Source organism: Macaca thibetana, chromosome 1 (assembly GCF_024542745.1).
Source record: "Macaca thibetana thibetana isolate TM-01 chromosome 1, ASM2454274v1, whole genome shotgun sequence".
In the NCBI taxonomy this organism is placed as follows: Eukaryota; Metazoa; Chordata; class Mammalia; order Primates; family Cercopithecidae; genus Macaca; species Macaca thibetana.
This window is the reverse complement of record NC_065578.1, coordinates 55,972,796-55,992,088: the sequence shown is the minus strand read 5'-3', so window position 1 is coordinate 55,992,088 and position 19,293 is coordinate 55,972,796. Positions and strand designations below refer to the sequence as shown.

Genomic DNA, 19,293 nt, shown 5'->3' with positions numbered 1-19,293 from the left:
TTGCCTCGTATGTGTCAGTTTTGGTGGTAAAAAAGTTAGCAACCCAGAAACACCAGTGGGCACAACAGCTTCAGCTGAAGCCTTCTCTTTCTAGCCAAATGACCAGGAAAAGGGCAACTTAGAAAGACAGAAAACCTCTAGACAATAGCTGGTCTACTCCAGCCAAACATCATAGAAAAAAATGGGGCCCACCACCAACAGCAATGCTGAATGGGGGGCCTGGACATCTACCCTCAGCAGGCTGCAATGATGCACCCAACTCCTCCACTGGAGTGATGTCAGAGAAGGCCAGGTAGGGAGCTGGGATTTCCACCCCTGCCAGGTGGTAATAAAATTCCACTTAGTGTCCATAAAGATTATGTGGGGAACTCTGACTTTCACTCTCCTTCCAGAAGTAACAAGATGTCCTTCTCTCTACCTCAAAGGATGGTGTCAGGGGAGAGCTAGTAGAAGGGATCTTCATAACCACCCAGCAGTAAAAAGGCCACTCTCTCCTTGTTGCTGTTGGCGAAGGTCATACGGGAAGCAATAACAGGGCACTCTACTCTTTCCAGCTAAGATGTTATCAGCAGAAGCCTGCTGGAGAGCCAAACTCCTTCCTACTCCTGCCCAGCAGTGATGAGGTGCTCTCTTCTCACTTAGGTATTATTATAAACTGATTTCTTACTCTCTAAAATGTTGGAAACCTACCCCCTAATGCAATGGTATTTAGGAGGTGAGCTCTTTCGGAGGTAGTTAGTATTACATGAGGTCATGAGGGTGGAGCCCTCACGAATGGGATTAGTGTCTTTACAAGCATCCCAAAAGAAATTGCTTTTTTCTTCTCCTTATGAGGGCACAGCAAGAAGACGGCTCTCTATGAACCAGGCAGCAGGCCTTCACCAGAATTGAATCTGTTGTCACTTTGATCTCGGAACTTCCCACTCCAGAACTATGAGGAATAAATTTCTGTTATTTATTAGCCATGCAATTTATGGTATTTTGTTATGGCAGCTGAATCTGAAAAAAAAAATGCCTGCCAAAATTGAGATGGCTGAAATACTAGAATTTTCTGACTAAGACTTTAAAGCAGCTTTTATAAAATTTTCCAATGCATAGTTATGGACATGCTTGAAATAAATGAAGCAAAGTCTTATCAAAGAAATAAAATGTCTTTATAGAGAAATAGAAATGTAAAAAAAATGACAATGTTAGAACTGAAAAATAAAAAGGTCAGTGGATGTGCTCAACAGCAGAATGGAGGGACAAAGAGTCAATGACTTAAAAATAAACAATAGTAACTACCGAATCTGAACAAGGAGAAAATAGACTGAAAAACAAATGAAAAGAGCTTCAAAAAACTTGTGAGACTATAACAAAATATTTAACATTCATGTCATTAGACTTCTGGAAAGAGAAGAGAAGGAGTGCATGACTGAAGAAGTACTTGGAGAAATAGTGACTGAAAACTCCCCCAATTTGGCAAAAGATATAATATGGGTCAGGAGCGGTGGCTCACACCTGTCATCCCAACACTCTGGAAGGCTGAGGCAAGTGGATCACCTAAGGTCAGGAGTTCAAGACCAACCTGGCCAACATGGTGAAACCTCATCTCTACTAAAAATACAAAAAATTAGCTGGGTGTGGCAGTGGACATCTGTAATTTCAGCTACTCAGGAGGCTGAGGCAGGAGAACCTCTTGAACCCAGGAGGTGGAGGTGGCAGTCAGCCGAGATCGTGCCATTGCACTCCATCCTGGGCAATAAGAGCAAAACTCCATCTAAAATAATAATAATAATAATAATATGACAACAGATTCAAGAAACCAAGCAAATCTAAAACAAATGCAATCTCACGAAGAATCATAATCAAACTTCTTAAAGACAGAGAAAAATTCTTGAAAGCAAGTAGCAGGAAGGAAACAGTAAGGATAAGATTAGAAGTAAATGAAATAAAATGAAAACAAAAAACAATAGAGAAAATCAATGGAAACAAAAATGTGTTCTTTGAAAAAACAATCAGTAAAATTGACAAACTTCTAGCAAAGTTGAAAAAATTGATAAACTTCTAGCAAGGCTGAAAAAGAAACAGAAAGAAGATATAATATTAAGAATGAAACAGGGATATCATTATAGACCCTGTAGATATCAAAACAATAATAAGGGAATATTATGAACAACTCTCCACATATAAACTTAACAACTTAGATTAAAAAAAAGGAACAATTCCTCAAAAAGCACAAATTACCACAACTCACCCAAAATAATTTGAATATCCCTGTAACTCTTAAGAGAACTGAATGCATAGTTTAAAAACTCCCCCAAAATGAACTCTAAGTCAGGTGATTTCACTGAAAAATTCTATTAGGCATTTAAAGATAAATTAATACCAGTTTTATACAATCTTTCCCAAAAATGGAGGAGAAAACACATTTTGTTTTTTTAAAGTTAGTATTACCATGATCTCAAAACCAGACAAAATCAGTACAAAAGAAGAAAACTTCAGATCAATATCCTTAATTAGTATGGTCATGAAAATCCTCGACAAAATATTAGCAAATAGAATTCAGCAACATAGAAAATTAATTATTCTTCATGATCAAGTGTGGTTTATTCTTCATTTGGTAATGGTATATAAGAGTGCAGAGATGCAAAGCTGGTTCAATATTCAAAAATCAACAAAATCACCATGTTGGCAGGATAAAGAAGAAAAATCAGACAATCTGTGCAGAAAATAATTTAACAAAATTCAACACCCATTTATGATTTTAAAAAACTGTCATAAAAATAGGAATAGATGGGGACTCTATTGTCTTCCTCAACTTGATAAAGAACATTTACAGGAAGCCTATAGCTAATCATGATTCTTAATGGTGAAACACTGATTGCTTTACCCCTACTACCGGTAACAAGGCAAGAATGTCTGCTGTTACCATTGCTATTGGGACTTTTCCAAGGTCATACAGATAGGATGAGGAGAAGGAACAAAAGGCCTCCAAGACATGACCATGTGTTATGACCCTAGCAGTTGGAGGGCTGCTGAGAACCATCTTCAGATATTAGTCCTTTCTCTGCCCCCACAATAAAACTAGTCAGTGGAGAGAGGGTTACGTATTTCTGTGCCAAAAGTAAGTGAGGACTCCCATGCTGTAGATCACATGCTCTTGTCATAATTCTTAGTCCGTTCCTGACTCTTTGGGATGTAGCCCTTTATCCTCTATACTCCTAACTTGGAATATATGTTGGAATTCCTACCTAAGTTTGGATAGCTTAGCTTACCATGAAAGAACCTCCACTTTGTTAAACAGCAGTAACGACATTTTGAACACATTATTAATTGAATGTGTATTATCTTTGTTTACTAGCCATGGCAAATAAGGCTTCTCCAGGCTTTGGTTTCATCATTTCTAAGACAGAAGAAGTAATAATATCCATCCCAAGGTGGTTAGGAGAAGCAAAGAGCTCATGATTTGTTTTTGAAAAGCATAGACAAGTAAATAAATTGGAGTAGAAAGAAGGAGATTATTATCCTTAAAATTGGAAAGCAAATTCATATCAGGAATGGATATTGGGCAAACTGTATCACAAACAGGTATTTTTAAAGTATTAAGTGTAAAATTACCTAATTTAAAGTATTATATGTACAATTACTCAAGTTGAAATACATATTAATTAATCATGTAGAATTTTAGGTCTGTGTCAACAATTGTATGCTGATAGTCCCTAAAGAAAACCTAGCATTTCATTGATTTTATCAGTAGATTATATGTTTAGAATAATAAAAGCTTGGAAATGCAACATGTTGTTTGGTCAGTTTTCTAAAGCTTCAAGACTTTAGCAGCAAGAAAGAGAAAAGCAGAGGGAGAAGTCCTACTTTTATGCACATATGTTTACTAACAGTAGGGAGAAAACTTTTATAAATAACTTTTAAGCAAAGAAAAACCAAACAAGCAATTTTATCAAAAAATTTGCCATTTTCTATACAATATCCAGTGTTCTGCTAGGTATATTGAATTTCTTTTCTTTTTCTTTTTTTTTTTTTTTGTGATGGAGTCTCACTCTGTTGCCCAGGCTGGAATACAGTGGCATGATCTCGGTTCACTGCAACCTCTGCCTCCCGGGTTAAAGCGATTCTCCTGCCTCAGCCTCCCGAGTAGCTGGGATTATAGGCCTGCCACTGTGCCTGACTAATTTTTGTATTTTCAGTAGAGATGGTGTTTCACTATCTTGGCCAGGTTGGTGTTGAATTCCTGACCTTGTAATCCACCTGCCTCAGCCTCCCAAAGTGCTGGGATTACAGGCATGAGCCACCTCACCTGGCCAAATTTCTTACATTATTTCCTTGAATCTCCCCATTAACTCTGTAAGGCAGGTACCAATTGGTCCATTTTTATAGATGAGCAAGCTGAGGCTCAAAGAAATGAAGTAATTTGTTTGAAATACCCTATGTAGGAGTGGCAGAACTGTGTTTGAACTGAAATTCTTATCACTACTTGTATATATTAATACAGTCATGTGCTATACAATGTTTCAGTTAACAATGAATTGCGTATCCAGCAGTGGTCCCATAAGATGATAATACTGTATTTTTACTGTACCTTTTCTATGTTTAGATACACAACTATTTATAATTGTGTTACAATTGCCTACAGTATTCAGTACAGTAACATGCTATGCAGGTTTGTTGCCTGGGAGCAATAGGCCATACCCTATATCCTAGGAAGATAGCAGGCTATATCATCTAGGTTTGTGTAAATATGTTCTATGATATTCACATGATGATGAAATCACCTAAGGATGCATTTCTCAGAACAGATCCCCACTGTTAAGTGATGCATGACTGTAATTAAGATTGGCATGATGTCATTAAATAAAATCCACATAACTATTGGAAAAATCAAAAGGTGGGTCAGCCTTAGTTGATGTGTTTTCAAACTGTATTTAAGGAAATGAAAAAGGCTGTGGAACAGAGCACTTTGGGGCAAGACAGAGAATTAATTTTGTTGAAGTGGGATTTAGGCTTTTTCCTTTCCCTTTCCTTTCACGTTTGCCTTCTGAGCTGCCACTAAATTTTAGTGCTTTCTTCTAAGCATGGAGTATGTATCTGTTTGCCAAAACAGGAAACTGAAATGGTTTCACATGCTTCATCGACTGTAAATTCCATTCTGGAAATCCCCACAGAAATTAAAACCATGATCACTGATCCCATAATTTCCCAAACTTTGTAGATAGAGCTTTATACAGTCTGATGTTCTTAAAGGTGAGAAAACCGAACTCTGGAATCTTTCATAACTACTTTAATCCTGGATACTATAAGAAATGGGTGGATGAACTGCCTTGAAATAATTTTTTTATGTTTATTTTAGCAACATATGAAGTTGGAATTGAAGAACTCCAAAAGGTATTGTTTCTCCTTACCAACATTATAACTAAAAGTAAAATAAGCATGCAAGGTTGATTCTAAAGTAGTATCTTTTAGAGGGAAGGAATGTCTTTGTTTTCACTTTTACTCCTATTTCTGAGGTTTTTCCAGACTTCAGCTTCTAAGAGTCTGCACTTTGAGCCCTGTTACTGTCAGAGACAAAAATGTGGGATAGGATGGGAGGACATGGTCCCAATTCATCCATAGCCCTTTTCTGTGGTGGGCAGTGACAACTAGCTTTTAATAACTGTGACTTCCAGCGAGAAGAGTTCTGAGTTCTATGGCACAATCCAGGTTTGTATATCCTGGCTTTCAGATATGCTTTCTGGGCTCCTGCTAGACTTGGTGCCAGGTGCCACCTGGAGGCAGCATAGCAACCCGAGTAGGGCCCAGGCAGAATCACTGCTGGCCTCAATCCCAACTCCTGGCTATGTGATGTTGAATGTCCATTTCCTCACCTGCAAAATGGGAATATAGCACTCACATCTGAGGTCCTTGTGAGAATGAAAATAAGATAAATGAAGGTAAACAGCTTATTAGTAAGTGCTTGAAACAGAGCATTTCACCTCTCTGAGACTCAGATGTGTCCTCTATAAAATGGTGAATTCTTGGCCAGGCATAGTGGCTCATGCCTATAAGCCTAGCACTTTGGGAGGCCAAGACAGACAGATCACTTGAGCCCAGGAGTTCAAGACCAGCCTGGGCAACATGGTGAAACACTGTCCCTACAAAAAAAAATACAAAAATTAGCCAGGCGTGGTGGTATATGCCTGTAGTCCCAGCTACTTGGGAGACGGAGGCAGGAGGACCGTTTGAGCCCAGGAGGTGGAGGTTGCAGTGAGCCGATACTGTACCACTATACTTTAACCTGGGCAGTAGACAGACTGAGACCTTGTATCAAGAAAGAAAGAAAGAAAGAAAGAAAAGAAAGGAAAAGAAAAGAAAAGAAAAGAAAGAAAGAAAGAAAGAAAGAAAGAAAGAAAGAAAGAAAGAAAGAAAGAAAGAAAGAAAGAAAGAAAGAGAGAAAGAAAGAGAGAAAGAGAGAAAGAGAGAGAGAGAGAGAGAAAGAGAGAGAGAGAGAGAGAAAGAGAGAAGGGAAGGAAGGGAAAGAAGGGAAGGAAGGGAAGGAAGGGAAGGGAGGGAAGGGAGGGAAGGGAGGGAAGGGAAGAAGGAAAGAAAAGGTATATTTTCCGTGAGGACAGGAAGCATATGTCTTGTGGTTACTGTATCTGCAGTAGTAGATGCTCAGTAAATAAAGGGACCAATACTTGTTTCACTGAATGTCTGGGAGAAGTAAGGCAAACACAGTATGTAAGCACTGTGTAAGCTCATAGAAGGCCCTTACCTAGTGTTTTAATAGGATCAGTTAAGTTTCTACTCTTTTCTTACTGGGTACTTTTAGTCTAGATCCTTCATCTCTCTGTTTCAGTTTTCTTGTGCTTGCTGGTAAGGATTATTCATTTGTGGATACACTTCGTCACTAGAAAAATATGAATGATTATTATTTCTATCAATGGGAGTAGAAATAGCCTATTAAAATGCTTCATGTGCCTGGCAACACCAACAAATAATAAACTATTCTACACAAGTGAACTCGCCAAGTAAATGAATTTTATCCCATTTTATCCCAATTTTATGTTTTAAGTAAAACATAAAATTATGTTTAATTTTTAAATCTTTTAACTCTCATACATGTTTTGTGTTTATATCTGTATTTTTAAGCTCAGTGAGTGGAATCTGATCTCTTCCTTTCTTAATGACTTGGAGTATTCTTGACTATAAGGGACTGAGTCGACATAGTTTATGCTCTTCTTTTGAGATGCTCTTGAGCCTTTGCAGAACTAGTTCCCTTCACACCAAACTACCACAAGTCAGTTTTCTGAATTCTTTTCCCTTTTTTTTTCTACTGTCAATATTTTTGTGTCTAGCAATGAGTTTTTCATCTGGTCAAACATGTGCCAAGTCCCTCTAGTGTGATAGCACTTGTGCATAGACAGTAGCGCTTAACCCTCATAGTTACCCTGTGAGCTGATATCATTGCTCCCATATTACAGATGACAACATTAAGGCTCAGAGAAGTTTAGTAAGCTGTAAATCATGTAACAAAGATATAAAAACAAGGCCTGTCTGACTTGTCATTCTACCAGTGCTGCATCTAATTTGTTGGAATTATGTGTAAAATAAGGACCAATAGTCTCTGAATAATGGTCTGCAAGGCTGCCCTCAAAGGAGAGCATAATGAGCTAGGATACCTGGATTTTGTGATGGCATTTTAGACGCTTAGATATATTCTATTCTTTTCAGCGTTCTTAGACAGATTCCAAATAATGAATGGGACCAGATCTATAACCACTGAATAAATGAGGGGCTACATTGTGATCATTGGGGCATAATTTTAATGGAGCCAAACATAGATCCTGCAAGATTTGAGCGGTGATCACAGGGCACGTGATCAGTGAGTAAGGGAGAAATTCCAGCATTACTTGTGCACTTGTGAATGCCAATTTACCCACTAAAATATTGCCTAAATCCCACAAATTCATATTTTATCATGGGATTTAGAAGTTATTTATGTTTCAGATGCATTTCTGGAAAGGCGTACAGACAACAATTTTTCTGAGTCACGTCATACATTCCTTTGGGCATGCCCTGTAACGTCAGAAATGCTTGTTTTCATTTCTGATTGATCTTCAGCCCCACTGCAACAGTTCCTGGGACTTTCTGTGGTCAGTGTCTGCCTTTGCTCTCTACTGAGGCTTCATCCCCCTCACCTTTTTGTGTAGTCTCTAATGATCTGTAACCAAATAACATAGCCTGATTCGGGTTGATTTATGAAAATAACCACTTTCCTCTTTACTTTCAGTCTTGGAAGAATTTTCCCTATCCAGAACCTAGGTGAGTTTTATCTTCAAACAGAAAAGCATCTGTCCAACTACTGACTTTCTGATGACTGAACTAGTTTTCCTCTATGGGCCAGCTATGTTTCCAAACTGAACTAGCCTGGTTCAGTTTCCCCAGCACCTTGCAAGGTACCTAGTACAGAGGAAGTGATCGGTGATCCTGCCTCGCCTCCCGCTCTCATCTTGTTCTAGCCCATGCTGTACTCAGCAAACATTTACTGAGTATCCAGCCTGTGCCAGATATGTGCTCACCACTGGGGCTGTAGCAGTGATGGAGACCTCACTATTGCTTTCAGGATCTCCTGAATTAGTAGGAAAGTCACACAATCAAACAGGCAAATAACAATAACATGAATTCCAAAGAACTGACAGTTTCTGAAATGCACCACGCTGTTTGAAGTCTCTTTGCCTTTGCTCTTTTAAGCCATCGATTCACCCCAATTTAACAATCTGGCAAGCTTCTACTAATCCATCAAGCACCCCTTGTGTATGAACCCTTTCTTCATTCCACTCCCTCAGAGAGAAGTAACCAGTCCCTTGCCTGTGGTACCACTGTAAGTTCTGTTTGCACAGTATGTTTGCACAAATGGCACTGTATGTAGTTTGCTAACATGCCAATTCATCCTCCCCTCCCTACTCCCCTTCTTGTTTGGGAGCTCCTTGTATTCAGGGCCAATGTCTTAATGTTCTTGGTGTTCCTGATACCTCTCACACTCCTTGGGTCCAGAGGAATGCCCTGGCACATAGTAGCGCTCTTACCTGCCTCTTCAGAGTCTGTTTCTAGCCCTTCTCCCTGGAGTTATTCTAATATATTTTTAAAAGCATGGTTGATGAGCTCTGGAGAAGCAAATATCAAAATTTCCTGATTGAGTCTGAAAACATTTGCTGAATCATGGAGAAAACCTGCTTTAGCTGGATGGGCTACCTTCCTCTCTCTCCCTCAGTTCCTACCTGTCCCTAAACTTACGACACTAACACAGTGCTGGGCACATGGTAGGCACAGGTCAAATGATTAATTATTTAGTTCAATATTTATTGAGCTTTTACTCTTCAGACACTGCTGGATTCTGAGGTACAAAACTGAATAGAATATATTTTCTACCCTTGATCCAAGGTGGGAGGGGAAGCCAGAGTAGTTGGGAGTGAGGAGTTACTTGGAGAGTAAAATGACCAAATAAATAGGAAATCACAATAAAATATTATCACTCCTTTGGAAGTTTAACAACACAGAAGTGAGGCACGAAAACCAGCTATTCCTACACAGCATTAACACTGGAGTTACACATGTGAATAATATAGTTCTGCCTTGATTTTTAGTGGTTGACAAGGCAAAGTGGAGGGACTGGAGATAGATCTATAGATAGATGTACTGTAAGACAATATAGAAGAACAAAGTGTTAGAAGAGTAGAGAAGGTATGACTGCTTGGGAGAATCAGGGAAGCATTCTCAGAGATAAGATGATTTAGCTATATCATGAAGGGCATTGTATTTACCAGTATAAGATGTGGAAGGCATGTCTAAAGAAAAATAATAAAAAGGAAGAGTTGCTCAAATAGGGTGGTGGGTTTGAGGAATTATGAGAGTCTAGACTCAAGCAAAAGTGGAGGTAAAAGGCAGCATGAGATGAGTTTGGAAAGAAAGGTAGGAGCCAGATCACGATGAAACTTAAGTTTTATCTTATAGGCAATAGGGAGTTAGAAGATTTTAAGCAGGAATTAACACTCTGGCATTAATTGGAACAGGCAGAAACTCAAGGAAACTACGTATATAATTGATCTGATCCTAGACTCCTCATCTAAGAGAAATGATTCATATTTGCTTAAATCAATTTTTCCCATTCATTTCATTTAGGATTGGACAGTACACTATCATTTAAACACTCTAAGCTTCATTTTTTTTTTCCTGGTGTCTCTTCACATTTCAGTGCTAAACATGAAGATAAAAAAATGAAGGAAAAAGAGCCATGTGAATTGGAACCTAAGAACACAGAAAAGGAACCACATTCAAACCATGTTTTCAAGGTACCTATGTTCTACGGTTCCTGCAATGTAGACATATAACAGATCAGTTCATGGGGGTGACTTTATAGGGCCTGAGAGACAGAGCTCTTCAGAGAGACAGAGTTAGAAAATGCAATGGGCATTTGATATTGTATCAAGGAAATAAATGTAACAATGACACTAAGCTCTAGCCCTTAATTTTCTACTTTTTAGCCATGAAGCAGGCCTTAGAGGCAGGGGCTGGGACTAGATTAAGTCCAACAAGAAACCCAGGGTGCAAACTACAAGGCAGTATCCACTCTCAGGTGCCGTCCCTGCCCTTGTACTACCCTGGAGTGAGAGTTTCCTTAAATGCTGTGCCCTAAGACTCTGCTTAGAAGAGTGACTTGTCTCTGAGCTTGGTTACCTCATCTGTAAAATGAAAATAAATGATTTCTACCCAACTACCATCCCCATTCCCATGCCAATTCTACCTTGTTTGTGGTGATAAAATAACGTGCAAGAAAGTGTTTCATACGCCATAAGCTACCATAAAAATGAAATGTATTCTTGTTGCTTTCATTAATACTAAATATGATGAATGTGTGTATATCCATATCTAATTGACCCCATCCCCTTCAAAGCAGTTGGGTGGCAGGAGGCTTAAACAATAGATACCACCAGGGCAATTGCCAGTGCTCACATTAGATACCTGTTTGAGATGTGCCTATCTTTTAATACGCAGTTGTCCCAGTGCCATCTGCAGAGCTAGGGTAAATCAAACAGCATGTTGGCTGTATGAGCCTGAACTGGCGTGTAGGTCCAGAGGCTGGGCTGGACCATGTTGGGTGTTCACAGAGCATCAGAAAGCAGCATAATTCAAAGGATGGTGTAAGTTGCTAATTGGGAACGACAAGGTCCAGAGCCAGGGGAGCAGCACTGGGTGTAAAGGCCAAGCCATCAATGGCTGTCAAGTTAGAGATCAGGAATGGTTTGATCAGGAGCATATGAGAGGGCAGGAGAGATACATGACTAAGGATATTAACCATGAAAAATCTTAGGCTCTGCTCTTTTTCAATGCTGGCTATGTGGCGTAAGCCAGATATGGGCTCAAACTACTAACAAAGGGTCACTTCCTTCTTTCATAGAGTGTGTTTGGGTTTCAGAAATTGTTAAATGTTATTTAGAATATGTTAGGTGAATGAGGGGACTGCCTTCATTATGACAGTACACTGAAGGATGGTGGTCACTATATTTGTGCAAAATATTGACTTCATTACTTTCTTGTCACTTTTCTCCATTTATACATTTAATTCTTGGTACCATGACTTAAAAGAATGCCCCTCCTCTTATTCTTCTATGAGTTTCCCCAAGATCCCACCCAAAACTCAGGATAATCCGCTCCTTATATCTACTAATTACATTAGCCTTTCCCAAGTACTTTCAAATGTATTATCATAGTCAATCCTCATGTCTATTCTGTTGTAGTCAGAAGAACAATAACCTTTCTCTCATTTTCATTGGACAATTATAAAACACTTAGATGGCCAAAAATACTCTAATTTTCTCTCTCTCCATGATCTCTTCCTGTCAGTCTATGCAGAACGTTCTGAAATGTAAATGTGATCAGGGTTTTCCCCTGCCTGAATCCTAATGGCTAAGAAATAAAGCCCAAACTCTTTGCTTTGCACGCAGGACCCTTCGTAAGTCAGTCCCATGCTCATTTACCTTTTCAACTGCATCTCTAGGCTGTTTTTCCTTATCTTTTTCCTTAAACTCTTACCTTAGCAGCAGCCTCCTTCCTACCCTTATAAGGACGTGAATACTTCCCCAAATCCCCTGTGCCTTTTTTTTGTGCTTTATCTGCCAGATACTCCTTTATCTGCTCTATCAATCTCCTACTGACGTTTGGAAAATACAGTTTAATAAAATCTGCTTTTCGAGGTCTTCTCTAACCCCTCTCCCAGCCAAGAGAACCAGCCTCCTCATCCCTCTGTTTCCATGATGGTGAGCAATACTGCTGTAAATAACGTTCATCACATTATGCCCTAATTAATCATTTGCATGCATTATCTCCAAGACCAATGTCTTAGGAAACTCTGTCTCTACTTCTAGAGCTTAGCATGTTGTCTTGCCTTCAGTAAGTGCTTGACAAATGCTAGAGAAAGGTAGTAAAGAAAGAAGTGAGAAGGAACAGAAGAATGGTGCGTGGGAAGACAAAATGTAGGCAAAAAGAAGGAAGTGAAAAGGAATACATAGCATCCCTTAGAACAAGGTTCTGGGGTCAAGTCGTGCCTAGGTAGATTACTAACTGTGGAACCAGTGACCAGTTACTTAACCTCTCTAAACTCTTTATTAAGAGAATTGATGATACTTTTCTCATGAGGTATCATGATGATTAAGTTATATGGAATATAAAAAGCCTACCCTATAGTCAGTACACCCTATATCCTGACTGCTTCCTGTGAGCTGCCTATGTGCCAGGCATTCACTGAACATTCAGAGGTCATGAAGGATATAGTATGCACCTTCAGGAAACTTAGAATCTGGTAAGATATTATTCAATGTTAAATAAATGATAAACAATTGTTATCTAAGAGGAATGAATGAAAAATTGTACAAGAAAGCAAAGAACTGATTAGGTAAGTCAGAGACCTATGGTACTCTCCCTTTTGCATATGTTTAGGTAGATGCCTATGAAGGGACACCTGAAAAAATTCAGATGACCAACGTCCACACAGGTAGAAGGAACATGTTGGCTGGAAAGCAAGAGGCCATGATTGACGTCATCCAGACAAATCCCTGCCCTGAGGGCCCGAAGCTGGCCAGGCACTCCCAAGGCCACTGTAAGTTGCATTTCTTCCTGATCCTCTTCATCATTACCAATTTGTTTTATAGCTGAGCATGGCCAAAATTTTAATTTATTTTACCAATATTTATTGAACATCTATTATGTGCCAAGCAACTTGCCCTAGTGAGGAAGCTGTGCAGTACTGGGAAAAAAAACAAAAACAACAATGAATTCAAAAGCAGAAGTCTTGAGTTCAAACCTAAGCTCTAATACTTAGTAAGCTGTGTGGTAAGGATTTTATATTCCTGCAACTCAATTTCTTCATTTATAAAAAGAGATCATCATAATATGGACCTCACAGGGCTTTTATGAGGACCAAATCTGACAGTATGTCATATGATAGGTACTCAGCAAATGTTTATTCTTTTCTTTTTATATATACTAGCTCCTGTTGTCTAGGCTCACATCATCATTGACATGTACTGATGATAACACTATGGTGTCATTTGTGGACTTTATTCAGGTTGTATTTTACCTGCATGTTAGTCAGGACTCTTGATTGCAAGCAACAGTAATCAAACCATACTATGTTAAACCAAAAAGAAAAGGAGATTCACCTAGCACAAAGTCTAGTCATGGTTGGATCCAGGGACACAAACAATATCACTTTTTGCACTCCTGGTTTTACTACCCTTTCAGTTGACACTTTAATAACAACAGAACGACCACAGTAATAGGACCTGGAATAAAGCATTTCTATACTAACCCTGTGATTTTGGGAAATTTACTTACTTTCATGTGCAAGTGGTGATACTACTACTAATTTCCTAGGGCTATTTGTCAATGCATATGAAGTTTCTGGATCATATGTTAAGTAACTATTAGTCTTTTTCATTTATTTGTATTTTGAAAAATATCATACCATGCCTTACATTACAATTCATGATTTATGTGTTATCTCCCATGGCACACTGTGGGCACCTTGAAATCACAGACCATTTGCTAATTTTTTCTGTATCTCTGTAACCTGACACAGTATCGGGCACACAGGAGAAACCCAACTTAATTTTGTAGAATGAAAGGATAAATCAAACTTCAGTGTCTAAAAATATGGTGGACTAGGCAATATGAATGACTCTCTTGACTAAAACAAAGTGAAGAATCAATTTTTTAAAACATTCATAAAAGTATCACAGAAATGATTTATGAAGAAAATCACCCACAGGCCTGCAGTAACCAGGAAACCTGGGAGGTGCGTGCCAAAGCTAACTTTTGCCTTGATGATTTTTACTGAGATCCAAATCCCTATTTAGTTTTATCCCAGATTTCAAATAATTCCCTCAAAGTATTCTTTAAAATATTAACAACTGATAGTCAAAAATAACCAAGCACAAGGAAACAACTCACAGTGAGGGAAAACCAGCAGAACAGATAGCAGACCCAACCTACAAGATATTGCAGATATTAGAATCATCGGGTATAACACATAAGGTGTTTAATATGTTTTTAAAATAGAGAATAATATGAATAGGGAATAACCATATTTTAAAAATATTTGAAAAGGAAAAAATAATAATTGATACATTGATAAAATGCAGTGATTGCATTTTATATCACATTACCTACAGTTGAAGAGAAAATTAGTGAACTAAAAGATAAATCTAAAGAAATTATCCAAAATTCATTCTACAGGGGGAAATGATTTGAAAAAAAAAGAGTAAAAGAGAAGATAAAAGTCATGGAAGATAAAGTGAGAAGTCTTAAAATAGCAATAAAATCAGAAAAATCAGAATTCCATAAACAGATACTGGAAAAATGAGGAAGAGGAAATAATAGATAAAACAGATACTATCTGAGAATTTTCCAAAATTATTGAGAGAGATAAATTTGAACCAGGAACCCTAAGGTTCTTAAGCAGGATAAAGAACAGAAATCTATGCCTAGCCATGTAAAATGAAGAACATTAAAGAGTAAGAGAATATCTTAAAAGACCTTAAAAACAGACAAAGGGGAAAAACCAATCACCTACAAAAAGAAAAAAAAAAAAATTGAGCTCTGACTGCTGAGTTCTCTCTGCTGAGTTCTCTCTGACTGCTGAGTGTGTAACGAGAATACAGTTTTGCTGAAAGAGATTAAATGTCTACCTGAAATTTTATGCCTCGTAAAAATGTCTTTCACAAATGAAAGAAAAATAAGATGTTATCAGACAAATAAAAACTGGGACATTTTATTGTTCAGATAAAATGCACTGAAGGAAATTCTAAAGCATGTACTTCAGGCAGAAGGAAAATAATCACAGACAGAAAGTTGTGGATGCAAGAAAAAAAGTTAAGCGAAAGCATTAACGCAAGAAAATAATGTCAAATTGAGGAAGGTCTAAAATATTATAAAATATTGAACATTCATAGTGCTTATATTGAGACGGTGATTAAAGTGTCCTAAGGTTGGTAATTGTTTGGGAAGAGAGTAATGGTATTAATTTGCTTTAGCCTTGAAAGAATTAGAAGAGCTAGGATACATTCATTAAAATATACCATTAAAAGAGTGAGAAGGTAGCACCACACGTCTACAACCATCTGATCTTTGACAAACCTGACAAAAACAAGCAATGAGGAAAGGATTTCCTGTTTAATAAATGGTGCTGGGAAAACTGGCTAGCTATATGCAGAAAACAGAAACTGGACCCCTTCCTTATACCTTACACAAAAATTAACTCAAGAAGAATTAAAGACTTAAATGTAAAACCTAAAACCATAAAAACCCAAGAAGAAAACCTAGGCAATACCATTCAGGACATAGGCATGGACAAGGACTTCATGTCTAAAACACCAAAAGCAATGGCAAAAAAGAAGCCAAAGTTGACAAATGGGGTCAAATTAAACTAAAGAGCTTCTGCACAGCAAAAGCAACTATCATCAGAGTGAACAGGCAACCTTCAGAATCAGAGGGAATTTTTGGAATGTATCCATCTGACAAAGGTCTAATATCCAGAATCTACAAGGAACTTAAACAAATTTACAAAGAAAAAACAACCCTATCAAAAAGTGGGCAAAGGATATGAACAGATACTTCTCAAAAGAAGACATTTATGCAGCCAACAAACATGAAAAAAAAGCTCATAATCACTGGTCATTAGAGAAATCCAAATCAAAACCACAATAAGATACCATCTCACGCCAGTTAGAATGGCAATTATCAAAAAGTCAGGAAACAACAGATGCTGGCGAGGCTGTGGAGAAATAGGAATGCTTTTACACTGTTGGTCAGAGTGTACATTAGTTCAACCATTGTGGAAGACAGTGTGGTGATTCCTCAAGGATCTAGAACCAGAAATACCATTTGACCCAGCAATCCCATTACTGGGTATATATCCAAAGAATTATAAATAATTCTATAAAGATACATGCACACGTATGTTTATTGCAGCACTATTTACAATAGCAAAGACTTGGAAACAACTCATCAATGATAGACTGGATAAAGAAAATGTGGCGCATATATACCATGGAATACTATGCCGAATATACCATGGAATACTATGGAGAAATTTATGCAACCATAAAAAAGAATGAGTTCATGTCCTTTGCAAGGACATGGATGAAGCTGGAAGCCATCATTCTCAGCAAACTAACATAGGAAGAAAAAACCAAATACTACATATTCTCACTCATAAGTGGGGGTTGAGCAGTGAGGAACACATGGACACAGGGAAGGGAACATCACATACTGGGGCCTGTCGGGAGTGGGAGGCAAGGGGATGGAGAGCATTAGGATAAATACTTAGTACATGCGGGGCTTAAAACCTAGATGACGGGTTGATTGGTGCAGCAAACCACCATGGCACAACAAACCTGCACATTCTGCACAGGTATCTCAGAACTTAAAGTAAAATTAAAAAAAAAAAATTAAAAAGAGTGAGAAGGTAAGTCACTGTGTAGGAGAAGATATTTGCATTATTTACATATACCATTTATATATCAAATATATACATATTTGATAAATGACTCATATTTGGAATACACATCTTCTATAAATGCTTGGTATTCAGAAAATATAAACTAGAAATCAATTTTTAAAAAAGGAAATGTAGTGAAATTAGAAAAATATTGAACAGGCCCTTCCCCAAAGAGACTATCCAAAGGGCAAATACACTATGAAGATTCAATTCTGCTCACCAAATTGTCTACCATAGAAAAGACTAAAAGTATCAAGTGTTAGTGAAGATCTGGAGCAACTAAAACTCTCATTCTCTGTGGAGACTGTAAGCTGAGACAACCATTCTGGAAAACTGTTTGGTAGTACTAAGGTTGAACATATGCGTATCCTATGACCTAGCAATTTCGTACTTATGTATATATCCCAATGTAAGTGCACAGTTTAATGCACCAAAACACACAGACAAAACGTTTGTAGCAAAACTTTTTGTAATAGCCCCAAATTGGAAACTGTCCAAATGCCCATAAAAAGTAGAATAGATAAATAAATGGTAACCAATTCACATAATAGAATAAAGTCATCGGAATCAACAAATTAAAACTATTTGCAACACTATGGATGAATCTCACAAACATAATATTGAAGGAAAGTAGGTGGCACCATAGAGTACATACTAAATTATTCCATTATTATAACATTCAAAAATAAGTACTGCTGGTATTAGAAGTCAGGAGAGTGGTCACTCTTGTGGGTAACTATTAAAAGATAAATGAAAGAAAACAAATAGAAAAGAAAACAGAATGGCGGAAAAAGAAGAAACTTTAGCCAGACAAAGATAAGAAAAAAAATGGAACAAATAAAAATATGTACTAAGATAATAGATATAAATTTTAAAATATCAGTAGACGCTATAAATGTAATACACTAAATTCACTAGTGAGAAGACACATGCATTCAAATCATTCGAAATTCAAATATATTAAGTGCTTTTTATGTGCCCAGCACTGTTCTAGGAAATGGGGGTATATAGCAGCAAACAGGCAAAAATTTCTTTTCTCACGGAGGTTACTTTCTGATCAGAGGAGACAGGCAATAAATAATAAAAGATCTATATTGAATGGTATTAATAGTAAATACTATGAAAAAATAAAGCAAGCTAAGAGCATTAAGGAAGCAGATGAAGGTGATAGAGGTTGCCATTTTAAAGTGCTCATGGAATGGCGTGAACCCGGGAGGCAGAGCTTGCAGTGAGCCGAGATCGCGCCACTGCACTCCAGCCTGGGCGACTGAGCGAGACTCCGTCTCAAAAAAAAAAAAAAAAAAAAAAAAGTGCTCATGGATGACTTCAAAGACCTTAAGTAGCTGAGGAAGAGAGCCATATGTGTATCTAGGATATGAACGACCTAGGAAAAGAAAAAAAGTGCAAATCCCTGAGGCAGAAGTTGGCCAGATACGCTGGAGGAGCTGCAAGGAGGCCAGTGTGGCCTCAGAGTAACTGAGGAAGAGTATAGTAGGAGATGGGGTCACAGAAATAATAAGGGACTTCTGTAGATCATTGCAAGAACTTTAGCATTTACCATAAATGAGATTTTTAAAACCACTGAAAGCCTTTGAAAGTACAAGAAAGGCATGACCTGCTTTGCATTTTAAAAAATCATCTGGCTTCTGTCTTGAAAATAAAATGTAAGCTAAATCGGGGAGAACGGTTAGGAGGTTATTGCAATAATTTAGGTGAGAAATGGTGGTAGCTTGGAGGAGGATACTATGGTGGAATTGCTGAGATGTGTTTGAAATCAGAATATAATTTGAAACTATAGTGGACAGATGGCTTTGGATTAGAAGTGAGAAATGAGAGAGAAATGAATCAAGGATGTCTCCAAGGTTTTGGGCCTGAGCAACATAAAGGATGGAATTGCCCCTTTTATGAGATTGAATAAACTTCAGGAAAAGCAAACTTGCAGAGAGAAGTTATGAGTTTGGTTTGGAATGTAATATGTTTAGACAACCAAAAGGAAATGGTGTGAAGGCTGATAAAGTATCTGGAATTCATGAGAGATGTCTAAATTGGAGATGTAAATTTGAGAGTCGTCAGTGTTTTTAAAATGAAGCCATAAACTTTTGCATTTGCTTCAGCCAAAAGGAAGGATTGAGGAAGGAAAAAAAATGCTGCAGACTGAGAAGCAACTGTGTGTTCAGCATCTTTATTTTGTATTGGAGAAATTTACTGATCACTCCTTGAGAAAAAGCAGGACCTTATGCCTCCGAGAGCTGACATTCATTGAGATG

General features: G+C 37.8%; 1 protein-coding gene across 6 annotated transcripts in view; it reads left to right on the top strand.

Annotated features, from left to right (window-relative positions):
• Window positions 1-19,293, top strand: part of FYB2 (FYN binding protein 2) — a 99,140-nt gene that overhangs the window by 52,614 nt on the left and 27,233 nt on the right. For all 6 annotated transcript variants that reach the window (XM_050751392.1, XM_050751259.1, XM_050751318.1 and 3 more), the window contains 4 exons: window positions 5,345-5,379; window positions 8,264-8,295; window positions 10,226-10,322; window positions 12,967-13,126. In XM_050751392.1, the coding sequence (XP_050607349.1) occupies window positions 5,345-5,379; window positions 8,264-8,295; window positions 10,226-10,322; window positions 12,967-13,126 (324 nt within the window). The remainder of the gene's footprint in view (window positions 1-5,344; window positions 5,380-8,263; window positions 8,296-10,225; window positions 10,323-12,966; window positions 13,127-19,293) is intronic.